Source organism: Schistocerca nitens, chromosome 3 (genome assembly GCF_023898315.1).
Source record: "Schistocerca nitens isolate TAMUIC-IGC-003100 chromosome 3, iqSchNite1.1, whole genome shotgun sequence".
Taxonomy (NCBI): Eukaryota; Metazoa; Arthropoda; class Insecta; order Orthoptera; family Acrididae; genus Schistocerca; species Schistocerca nitens.
Genome location: NC_064616.1, coordinates 566,739,146 through 566,752,379, shown reverse-complemented (window position 1 = coordinate 566,752,379; position 13,234 = coordinate 566,739,146). Strand labels below are relative to the sequence as shown.

Genomic DNA, 13,234 nt, shown 5'->3' with positions numbered 1-13,234 from the left:
GCGCCGAAATGGCCGCCGGCTCTATACCTTGCAGGCGGGGGATCGGGTGGTACGTCGTCACCAAAATCAGCTACGTCCACGTTCGGGCACCAACCCTCCGACCTCTCGGACATTGCCGGCACCTGTATTGGTTTCCCAGGGGACGTCACCTCCTCTCCCCGCTGTGACTCTGCCGCACTGCGATGGTTCTCAGCCTTGGCAGCCTCCAGTAGCTCCAGCACCGGCATCACCATCTTTCGAGATGCCCCAGCGAGAGCCAGCCCCCCTAGCAGGCCCGGTTTATCAGGGGGCTAGTTCACCTGTGGTCCTCCCTTCCCCTTCGTCCCCGCCACTGGGTCTTGCCCCTCCCGAGGTGGACCAGGATCCGGAGTTCGACAGCTTGTCGCCCGTTCTGTCCCGGGCTCCGGTTGTGGGACGACGGGGGCCTCTTCGTGTGGGTCTCTTCCAGCCGTATTCGAAGGTTCCGGCTCGAGGGTTGGCAGATCCCCTCGACTCCGGCCATCCAATGGATGTGGAGGTCATCGCTCCTGCCCGACGCTCCACCTTCCAACGCAGTGGATCACAGTGGCTTCAGCCCCCGAAGGAGGAGGAGTGTAGTAGCCACCAGAAAGATCGCGGGAGGCGCACATTGGCAAGGCGCGTCACGGACGGTAGTTGCCGCAAGTAGAGTCCCGTCCACCAGAGGGCACGCGAGAATTCGGACGCGACCTCTGCCGGCGTAACAACAAGAACAACAACAACTCCGGCAGCACGGGCCATGCCCAGTCAGTCAACATCGGGCATGCCTAGGACACAGTCCCGGTCTACGCTAAGTGAAGTGCGACGTAACGAGAACAGTGTTACTTCAAAAATAATAAAGTAATTAAGACTTGATTAACAGCAAAAGGATATACACAAGAGATTAGATTGACATATATAGATAGTAAGATTTGAGGCAGCGAGAGCTCTTTTGTGTGTAGCAGTTCAGTGTAATCAGTGTATGAACAGATTGATGAGACTGCATTTCTCAGTGGTGTGTTGGAGGGAGAGGACAATGATGATGGTACAGGGCATGTGTGTAAATTGCTGGAAGGACTTTATAGGCTGAAGTAAACTTCAAAATTCCAGTACAAATGTCTTATTAAGTTTCTCAGGGACTGTAATGAATGGGAGAGCTGTACTGATCCATGTGTGTTCTATGCTGATAACATTATACTTCTTTTTCACATTAATGAAAGATTGATAATGGACTCAGCTGATTCAATAAGTAAATGTACAGAGCAATTGGTTGATCATTTTCACATCACTGTAAATGATGTTGATTGCTACCTGGGATTACAAATCAACAAATTCAACAACTGTATTCAAAGAAATCGGTCTGCATAAATGAATAGAATTTTATGTAAATATGGCATGGCATATTTTTAAGAATTATATTATTAACTGAACCATGATGGAGAGTTGGTGAATCATCTCCTTTTAATAATATAGAACTCCAGCAAGAAATATTTGAAATATTTATGTACAGAATGTCAATCATACAAACTAATTGGGGGACATGGATGTCTGAAAAAATGGTTTAGTCAAATAATCAATCTTTACATTTTTATTTACCAGTTTACCAATACAAACTACAAATATTTATAATAACATGAATCTCTTTTGATATTAAAAAGGCAAGTACAGCAGGAATTTATGTAGTACAGTCTAGCAAAAAAATGTAATACATAGGCATTTTGCACATACAGTACATATGTCTAGAATTGATTATTTAAAAAAATCCTTAATTTTGATGTGTCCAAGCAAGCCTACCAACTCACAGGCAGCTAAGTCACACATTTTCCAGGGCGGATGTCTGAGAACAGTTGCTTTCATCTTGAGCTTCAAATCATTGTAAGGCAGTATCCAAACATCTAAGTGCTTGTGAAGCAACTAGTATATATTCATCTACGTTTTCTGGATCACAATTTCATGAGAAAGACACTGGCAGCATCAGGTTTATCAGTGCAGAAGTTTACAGTTTCACTATCCTGCATGGTTTGATACCCTGGAGCTGCATCATCAACGTTCATCCATTCTTCACCATCTTCTTCATTGCATTCATGGAAATTGAGTCCTTTTAGCATGCTGAGCATTTCAGACATATCTTTCTGTTTGTCATTTTCAATTAGACTTTAAGAACTTTCTGATACAGACAAATTTTTATTGCAGGCTATTTTTCAATTTCGGTTTCTTTACATATCTCATGCTGCTCTGATCACGTAGGATGCATCTACCAAATTAATATTTTTATGGTTTCTTCACTACCTTTCTTCTCCTGCCTCTTCTCTTTCTAAAAATAACCTATGTGACAATTTTCTCCTATAATATCATTTGAATGTCTCAGTAACACCTTGTTCCATGAGCTGTAATAAAGAGATTATGTTAGATGGAAGAAACATCACTGCTAAGAACTAATCATCCTCACGTAAGGTAACAAACACATGATGAATGAGTTGGTGCATTGTCAAGTAGCAGTAATGTTTTCTCCCTTTAACCATTCTTTAACTAATGAGCTTTCACAGAGGGTGCAAAACTTCCATAAACCATTTCACGAAAATCGTACTATCCATCCAGTTACAGGGGGGATAGTGGCACAAGTGAGCAAGTAACAGTTAATGTTCAGATAATCAATGCTCTATTGTACTTAACACAGAGTACAGGCTGTTAATGTTGTTTAAAGAGTTCAAGATTATACTGACCATACACAGGACAAGTGATAATTTTCTGAAGTTTCAAAGTTGTCCAGTTATGTGCAAAAGTAAGGCTTCAATGGATGTTGAATATGTGGCTTCAAGTGATGCTTCAAAATCACTTACATGGTTAGATCAGTTTTTGCAGGAAGTTATATATGGCAATGAGTCCTCAGTTCCTAATTTACAACTAGATAATCCAAGTTTCAACACATTTACTTCATAAGCAATCTAAACACACAGACACATTATGTCATTATATCCATCAGCTAGTTAAGAAGTAGATTACATCTACATCTACATTTATACTCCGCAAGCCACCCAACGGTGTGTGGCGGAGGGCACTTTACGTGCCACTGTCATTACCTCCCTTTTCTGTTCCAGTCGCGTATGGTTCGCGGGAAGAACGACTGTCTGAAAGCCTCCATGCGCGCTCGAATCTCTCTAATTTTACATTCGTGATCTCCTCGGGAGGTATAAGTAGGGGAAAGCAATATATTCGATACCTCATCCAGAAACGCACCCTCTCGAAAGCTGGACAGCAAGCTACACCGCAATGCAGAGCGCCTCTCTTGCAGAGTCTGCCACTTGAGTTTGCTAAACATCTCCGTAACGCTATCACGGTTACCAAATAACCCTGTGACGAAACGCGCCGCTCTTCTTTGGATCTTCTCTATCTCCTCCGTCAACCCGATCTGGTACGGATCCCACACTGTTGAGCAATACTAAAGTATAGGTCAAACGAGTGTTTTGTAAGCCACCTCCTTTGTTGATGGACTACATTTTGTAAGGACTCTCCCAATGAATTTCAACCTGGCACCCACCTTACCAACAATTAATTTTATATGATCATTCCACTTCAAATCGTTCCGCACGCTTACTCCCAGATATTTTACAGAAGTAACTGCTACCAGTGTTTGTTCCGCTATTAGAGTGAGTTATACACCAACTAGCAGACAGGAAGCTGACATTCTTAAAAAAGAGGTTAACATTTGTGAAGTTACATACGATGAAGGGATTCATTAGCATGGTGTTTACTTCATGATATAAAAAATTGTAGGAGAGTTATTTTGTTCGTTTATTTACAACAGGCTCCATTACAACTTTTTTGTAATCCTACATATGTATAATGTGTCTGTGTGTCTGTGTGTCGGTGGGTGGGTGCAAAATCTAGTGGTCATGAACTTTATACTACCACCTCTTCTCCCCTTGCCAACCAAATACTGGCAATGAAAATTTTCTCCGCCAGCAGGATTCCAACCGGGTTACCCATGTCCGATTCCACCACATAAGTTTGCATTAACAATCTCAGCCACGGAGTTGGAAATGTAGGAAAGTGTAAAATTGTTTGTGTGATCAATGTTATTGTATCTTAGTACTCTTCGAATATGTGAACTAGTGATGCAGAATATCTTTGGTAGCTCTAGTTCTTTGCTGCTGTTGGCACATGGGTATTGCATTGTATGACAGTATGTTTTGTCATGCTTTTGATGAATAAAATAGAACTTTTTCTTCAACTGACGTATGATATTGTAACAGAAATATTGAGTGTAAACAGACTTATAAATTTTAAACAATGAATTTTCCATTAAATAAGATGCTCCTACAAAGGATGTTTGTATTATGGCACTCAAAGAAAAGTAAGTTATACTTTAAACTATAAGAATCAGGAAAATACAGCTTGTAAAATGATACTAAAGTTTCAGATAACTACTATATATATATATATATATATATATATATATATATATATATATATATATATATATATATATATATATATATATAAGAGAAAGGTAGTGTTCATTTCTGTGCTTCTGATTACTGTGATTCAAATCTCAACCTATATGCCTATAGAAAACAAATGCTCAAAATTTGTGAGGTTTTAGAACATTCTATAGTACACCTTGCATATTTTTCCAGTGTATTAGCAAGTTTTCATTAATATAATCGACTCTGCATAGTTTTTAGTAGTCACTAGTCAAACATTTTTAAACTAAACATTTGTTTAAATGCCCTCTACATAGCATTATTGAATAAAATATATTTTGCACAGAAGCAGATGAAAATAGATTACAACATGATAACAAGCCATCATACTTTATGACATTTGTGTTCCTGATGGTTAGATTAGTTTTAACCATTAATTAGGGCAGTAATTTATCCTGAATTATTAATATCCACTTTACAGCCTTAAAAAATTATTTGACAGATGCACAATACCACAAATACCAGCCACACAACTAAGCAATGACCTGCATTGGTAAGACTCGAACATTCCATGAGCTTCATCCCTCTGTAAACAGAATCCAGCGTCCTCAGTTCCACCAAGCAGTGTGGCACACTGATTAGCACTTCAGACTCAGAGCTGGGGGGACCAGTTCTCAAATACCCGCATGATCATCTTGATGCAGGTTTTCTGTGTTTTCCCTAAATCACTCAAGGAAAATATCAGGATGCATTATTAGAAAAGGAAATGGCTGATTTCCTTCCACATCCTTTTCCCCCCATGAGAACTCATCTAATGATGTCATTGTCAGGTAGATCTTCAGCATCCTTCCTGCATTCCCTCTTTCCAAAGTTTACAACATAAAAGCAAAGAAAACTTTATTGTCAGCATGTTGCCTCTAAACTATAGTTTTCATGCTTTGTGTTGTTGTTGTGTTGAAAAAAACTGAAGTTATGTTAACATTTTTCAGGACCAGGGCTGGCATTTCTTGCTTATCCATCTGCTGTTCTACAGTTGCCTGGTGCTCCAGTATGGTCATGTTTATTTTTCTTAATGTTGCTTTGTATTGGCCTTGACAGTCAGGTAAGTAATTCAAATCAAAGATAACAGTTTCTATCCTTATCATTTTAATTTTCTTCTTACTAGTGTCAGATGCTGTAGAAAACAGTATTACATAAAATTCAGTTGAATGGAATTAATTAATTGTAGCTGAGCAAAATCTGTTGATTGTAGAGTTATGTCATCTGAAATGCAACAAAGATAAAATTATAATTTCATAAGACTGACCTTGTCCAAGTCTTGATGGTCACATGGCAAAAGAGATAGGGGAAACTGACAGGATATCATGCATAATATAAAGATAATCTTTCAATTCATTCAAATTGTATCTGTTAGATAATTTGTAACATACTTAAATATATTGATAAAAGACATGAGAGGACAATTTTACACCAGTAAAATTCCAAAAGAACAGGTAAAGTAAATGTGGTACATTTTGCCTAATACAGTGTGTGCCCACCATGAACAGCTGACACTGTTCCACATCCCTGTGACAGGAAATCTATGAGACTTTTTATTATGCCACTCATCAAGAGAATTGGTCTCCCTTCTGGAACAGTAATGGGAGATGCTGGCATACTGCAGTTTGTTTTTTGGGTGAATCCCAGATATATTCAGTAGATTTAAGTCAAGGGTAGATGATATCCACAGAATTTAAATGACATTCTCTCTTAGTTGTCCATCATTTGAGTTCCTTCCATAAAGAGTAAAGAACTGCCTGTGGTACCATCACAAAACAGAACAAATTTCTGGAGAAGCTCAACCCCAGTACTTTTGATCAAAGAACTATTCCCAATTATTAAAAGACCTGTATGTCCCCACTACTGATTGCTGCATACACTATGAGTCTGCCACGATGGAACTGGTATATATTACACACAAACATTGTGTTGTTTCATATTTCATACTCTCTCCTGGTGTAAAAATTTTGGTTGTGATGCCAAATAATAAATTTTGATTCATCAGAGAACAAATATTCAGTGGGCTTCTGTCCGTTCATTTACCCATCAAACCAATATATTTCTAAAATGGAATTACAGCAGTGGAGGTAAATAACAGACATAATAACTCTCTCACACCACTAAATACAGTCACTAAACCTGAAATTATTCCACCTACAGTAAGCCAGATGAATGAAATTAAAGAGCAGAAGAATAACAGTGATATCTCTGTATATTCCAACACTCATGAGAGAGGAATCACCAAAATTTTACAATAAGAACATTGTTTAAACACAAGCAGTTTCGTCAAACCAAGTGCATCCATGTGTGAAATTATAAAGAACTGCTCCAATACCAGTAATGAACAATGCAGGGTATTAATTGCAGGCTCCAACAACGTGTATAAAAATGAACTCAAACATGCCACAAAGTCATTAACAAAAATACTGATGCTACTAGAGAAACAAACAACAATTGCTTTGGGAATACCACACTGAGTCAACCTCCCAAGTTTCTCCTGTGCAAACAAGGAGACTAAAAAAGCAAACAGGCAGTTTTATAAAATCTGCCAAGCCTTCAAAAACACATTCTTTCATGACACTGAGGATATGGATAGAGAATTCTATACCAGAGATTGTTTGCACCTTAATGGGAAGGGAAAAAGTTTCATTTGTAAAGAAATTGCAGAAATCTTGAGGAATGTTCATGGCACATACCCCAGTCTAACCAATTGTTCCACGAAGTGCAAATCATAGGAGTAACAGCACTATCAATAGTGCCATCTGGACCATAATCACCAGATAAAACATCCCCCACCAACAGAAGAAGAGGAAACAACTGCAAGTGAAATGTGTAGTGAAACAGGCAGGTGAAAAATAGTGCCTCCATTCCACCTGAAAAATTTTTTAACATCAGGCACGAGGAAGAGGAAACCATAATGTTAAATAGAACCAAATGTTTAACTGTACATATATACTTTAGTATAAATAAGAAACCAGAAAGGAGTCAATGTAGAAATCTTACAAACAATGCTAATTTTGAGACTTTAGACAGAAATACAAGCACTTTCAGAATGCATTTGAACATTAATGGATTAGGTACAACCAATCATAATGGTAGAGTGAATAAAATTGATGAACTGCAGATTTTAATCTCAGAATACGAAAGTATTAAAATTATTTGTTTAAATGAATATTGGCTTACAAAAGAGTGTGTAACAATTTTAAATAAGTTAAACAGTTTCAGTGTAGCCTCAAGTTTCTGTAGAAGAAATAGTACCTATGGAGGCTCACGCATACTTGTAAATACACTATGTGATCAAAAGTATCCGGACACCTGTATGAAAATGACTTACCAGTTTGTGGCACCATCCATCACTAATGATGGAATTCAGTATGGTGTTGGCCCACCCTCAGCCTCGATGACAGTTTCCACTCTTGCAGGCATATGTTCAATCAGGTGCTGCAAGGTTTCTTGGGGAATGGCAGCCCATTCTTCATTGAGTGCTGTACTGAGGAGAGGTATTGATGTTGGTCGATTGTGCCTAGCATGAAATCAGCATTCCAAAACATCCCAAAGATTTTCTATAGGATTCAGGTCAAGACTCTGTGCAGGCCAGTCCATTACAAGGATGTTATTGTCAAGTAACCACTCCATCACAGGCTTTGCATTATGAACAGGTGCTCAATCATGTTGAAAGATGCAATCGCCATCCCCGAATTGCTCTTCAACAGTCAGAAGCAAGAAGGTGCTTAAAACATCAGTGTAGGCCTGTGCTGTGCTAGGGCCATGCAAAACAACAAGGGGTACAAGCCCCCTCCATGAAAAACATGACCACACCATAACACCACCGCCTCCGAATTTTACTGTTGGCACTACACACACTGGCAGATGATGTTCACCGGGCATTCACCATAACCACACCCTGCCATCAGATCGCCACAGCGTGTGCGATGATTCATCACTCCACACAACATTTTTCCACTGCTCAGTAATCCAATGTGTACACTCCTTACACCAAGCGAGGCATCGTTTGGTATTTACCAGCGTGATGTGTGGCTTAAGAGCTGCCACTCGATCATGAAATCCAAGTTTTCTCACCTCCCACCTAACTGTCATAGTACTTACAGTGGATCCTGATGAAGTTAGGAATTCCTGTGTGATGGTCTGGATAGATGTCTGCTTATTACACATTATGACCCTCTTAAACTGTCGGCAGTCTCTGTCAGTCAACAGCCGAGATCAGCTTGTACGCTTTTGTGTTGTACAAGGCCCTTCACATTTCCACTTCACTATCACATAGGAAACAGTGGACCTAGTGATCTTTAGGAGCATGGAAATTTCACGTACAGACATATGACATAAGTGACACCCAATCACCTGACCACATTCGAAGTCCGTGAGTTTCGCAGAGCACCCCATTCTGCTCCTTCACGATGTCTAATGACTACTGAGGTTGCTGATGTGGAGTATCTGGCAGCAGGTGGCAACAAAATGCACCTAATATGAAAAACATATGTTTTTGGGGGTGTCCAGATACTTTTGATCACATAGTGTAACTATTTAGAATACAAAGTGGATGATGATTTCAATTTCCTATATGAAGAAGGTGTATTTGAAAGTTGCTCAGTTGAATTAGAAAAACAAAATATTGTCATTATATCAATATACCGAATTCCAGGTGCAGCAGCAACAAAATTATTTTTACCAAAGTTAATGGGTCTTTTACAGAAAGTCAGTAATGACAAAAAGAAAAGGGTTTTAGTAGCCACTGATTTCGATACAAATTTATCCAATGAAACCAGTGACTCAATACAGTTTATGGACCTAATTCAAAAATTTGGGTTCAAGACAAACTTCATGGAATTCACAAGAAAAAATGACAATACAGAAACTGCCATTGATAATATTCTAACAAATTATAAATTCGATGATGCAAGGAACCTGTGTGTAGATTTAGGACTTTCAGACCATTCTACTTTGTTTATTGAAATGACTAATACAAATAAATAAAGTACAAGAAAAACGTACAACACAAGACATTTTACTGTCGAAAACTTAAAATTGTTCTGCTCTAAATTAGAAGAGGTGGAGTCAAAAGTTCAAGATGAGATTCCAATTTCTGTATATTTTAACATATTTTTTAAAATTCTTTATGTGTATTTAATGAAATATTTCCACTTAGAGTGTGCCAGACAAAAGTGTCTAATAAGCTAAATTGGATCAGTGATGGAATAAAATATCCAGTGAAAAGAAAGACAGCTGCACAAGGAACTGTAATACAACAAAGACCCTGTTTTCATTAACTATGTTAAACAGTATAAAAGCGTATTTAGAAGGGTAGTGAAAGCAGCAAAAGAAATGGTTAATAATAAATACAGCTCAGCTCATGGAAACAAATCAAAGGTAGTCTAATCCATCATAAAATCAGAACTGGGGATTATAGCTGACAGCAAAGATATTTCTAAAATTAAGTTGGGGTAGTAAAATTGTAACAAACCTGGCTCAGATGTCAGTCATTCGCCACTTTTTTAATAAATGTATATAAATAAGTTGTAAATGTACATGCTTACGCAGAAAAAGTACATTTAAGACACAAGGCACATGAATACTCTAACCAATTTGAGAAAATTTCAGTTAAAGATGTAGAGAAAACTATATTACAGCTAAAAAACAAACATTCTGCTGGGTGGGATGGCATACCAACCAAAGTAGTTAAAGCAGCTGCCAGCATAATAGCTCACCTTCTTTGCTTGATCACTTGAAGGAGGCCACTTTCCAGATGTCCTAAAGTATGCATAGGTAAAACCTTTGTTTAAAAAAGGCTCAAGAGAAGATATGGGGACCTACCACCAAATCTCTAGTCTCCCGATTATTTCAAAAATATTTGAAAAAGTGGTGGTAACATAAATTTAAAAAATTATAGATAAATCAAACATATTTATTTATTTCAGATAATCAGGAAGGCTTTCAAAACGGCAAGAGTACAATAGAAGCCATTAATGAGTTTGTGAAAAAAATCAGTTCCACCTTCAACAAGTTGAGAAAAGTTGCAGGATTGTTCTGTGACCTCACAAAATCATTTGACTGTGTAAACCATCACTTTTTCCTGTATAAAATGGGAAGATACAGAATTGGGGGTTGTGATTTAGAGTGATTTAGGTCATACCTCACAAACAGAAAACAAAGAGAAGTTATATCATCAAGTAAGGAAAATTCTTTCTCTGAATGGATGATTATTTCACAAGGCATTCCACAAGGCTCAATTCTGAGTCCAATTTTGTTTTTACTTTATATAAATGATCTACCCTTGAACATAAATTCACTCAGTTCTGTTCGCTGATGATACTTCTGCCCTTGTTGAAAGCAATGACCCCAAACAAATTTCTTCAACAGTCACAAAACTATTAGACAGTTTGGAAAACTAATTCCAACTAAATGGGCTAAAATTGAATACTGCGAAAACACATTTGCTCAGTTCAAAACTAAAAACCCTGAGGTAAAGGAATTCCACATTAGTCGTAGAAAACAAGAACTGAAAGAAGTGGACTGTGTTAAATTTTTAGGCATGCATTTGGACCAAAATCTATCATGGTCTTCAACATAAAGTATTTAGCAAGTAAATTAAATAGCCTGACATTTGCAATGAAGATTCTGTCATATTGAACTAGTGTGGAGATGAGAAAAACAGTTTACCGCAGCTACTTTGAATCAGTTATAATGTATGGGATTATTCTTTGGGGAGGCACATGCAAAATGACTAGAATCTTAAAATTACAAAAATCAGTTGTTAGAAATATGTCTAATGCAAAATCAAAAGTATCCTGTCATCCACTGTTAAGAAATTTGAAAATATTAAGTGCTCCATGTCTGTACATGTATGAACTGATTATTTTTGTATACAGTAACCCCAAATTATTCACAGACAATAACTTTAAACATCAGTACAGTACTAGGAAGAAGGAAAATTTCATGCTTCCCACTCATAGATTAAAGCTTTTTGCACAAACCCCAGAACACCTGAGCATGAAAACTTACAACATGCTAAAAGAGAAGCAAATCCTCAGCATGGAGATGAGACAACTAGAGCAAAAACAACAACAATTGTTAGTTCAGAAATTTTATTATTCCTTAGAAGAATTTCTTAATGATAATATGACAATCTGAGCAAGAAAGCAAGTGTGATTCTTGAGTTTCTCCCGGCGTATTTGATAATCAAAATATCCACGTGTGTACTGCCGGTATACAGTGTCCCAACGGGCACAATATTTCGGCGATCATACATGTCGCCATCATCAGGTGAACTGACGGACTGAGCTCCTGTGAACGTGCCGGCACGGAGATCTGTACACTATGGCTGCTCAGGGGGAACTGGGTTCGGTCGCGGCGGCGGCCGACTTAAATACCCTCCGTCCGCGGCGCGCTCACTCCGCCGTCCGCGCCCCGCGCCACGGTCGCGCGGTGGAACAGATTGCGACGGCGTCTGAGATGACGTCGGTGTGATGGCTCTGTCCGCTGTGGTCGTCACAACTATACATTTGCTCGATTTACTCTTTATCAACCCAATCGCTGGTTCCCAAGCTTTGCTAAGATTATAGCCACAGTCACGGTTTATGAGGTCGTCATTGGTGCGAATTTCGATGGCCTCTCTAACAACGCTGTCCCAGTATCTCGACGTCTGTACCAGAATCCTCGTGCGTTCATACTCCATAGCGTGATTTTCCGACAAACAATGTTCAGCGACCGCCGACTTGCTCGGATACATCAGTCGAGTGTGCCTCTGGTGTTCACGGCATCGATCCTCGACGGTACGCATCGTCTGACCAATATACGACTTACCACATTGACATGGAATCTGGTACACGCCGGCCTTCCTCAAACCGAGGTCATCTTTGGCGCTCCCCACCAGTGCACGAGTTTTATTCGGAGGACAAAACACAGTTCCGACCCGGTGTTTATTCAAAATGCGGGCGATTTTCCCCGAGAGTGCGCCTGTATATGGGATAAACGCAGTGCTTACCTCCTCCCTCGTGATTTCATCCATCTCCACAGGTTGTGCTGTAGTGGGTGGGCGGAGAGCACGTTGAATCTGCAACTCTGAGTACCCATTTTTTCGAAATACAGTTCTCAGATGTTCCAATTCCTGGGGTAGACTCTCTGCGTCAGAGATAGTGCGCGCCCTATGTACTAGAGTTTTAAGCACCCCATTCCTCTGTGAAGGGTGGTGGCAGCTGTCTGCGTGCAAATACAGATCAGTGTGCGTTGTCTTCCGATACACCCCATGGCCTAGGGTGCCGTCAGGCCTTCTCTTGACCAAGACATCAAGGAAAGGTAGTTTACCCTCCGTTTCAGTCTCCATAGTGAATTTGCTTTTTCCGTTACGTGGACGACACGTTCGTCATCTGGCCACATGGTATGGATAAACTCCTTGACTTCCTTACACATCTAAACTCCATACACCCCAACATCAAATTCACTATGGAGAATGAAACGGAGGGTAAACTACCTTTCCTTGATGTAAAATGGTTACTAATAGCCAGCCTTAATCATTCCAAGTACATTCACATTGACAAGTTCCACATCATTACAAAGTGTCATACTCATGATCTATGGAACAGGTACTAATTTAATCTAATCTATGTACAAATGACATATCTAAATTAGCCAATCAGATCTTTTTACTCTATTTGTACCAATAACATATGGTTGTATACAACACTGTTTGAGGTGCAACATTCGTTCCAGTACGTATCAGGACATCTTAACTGTACAAACAATTATTTTCAGGAGTGAAT

General features: G+C 39.1%; 1 protein-coding gene across 2 annotated transcripts in view; it reads left to right on the top strand.

The window, feature by feature from the left end:
* Positions 1-13,234, top strand: part of LOC126249659 (sodium- and chloride-dependent GABA transporter 1) — a 409,464-nt gene that overhangs the window by 372,947 nt on the left and 23,283 nt on the right. For both annotated transcript variants that reach the window (XM_049951338.1, XM_049951339.1), the window contains exon 9: positions 5,411-5,523. In XM_049951338.1, the coding sequence (XP_049807295.1) occupies positions 5,411-5,523 (113 nt within the window). The remainder of the gene's footprint in view (positions 1-5,410; positions 5,524-13,234) is intronic.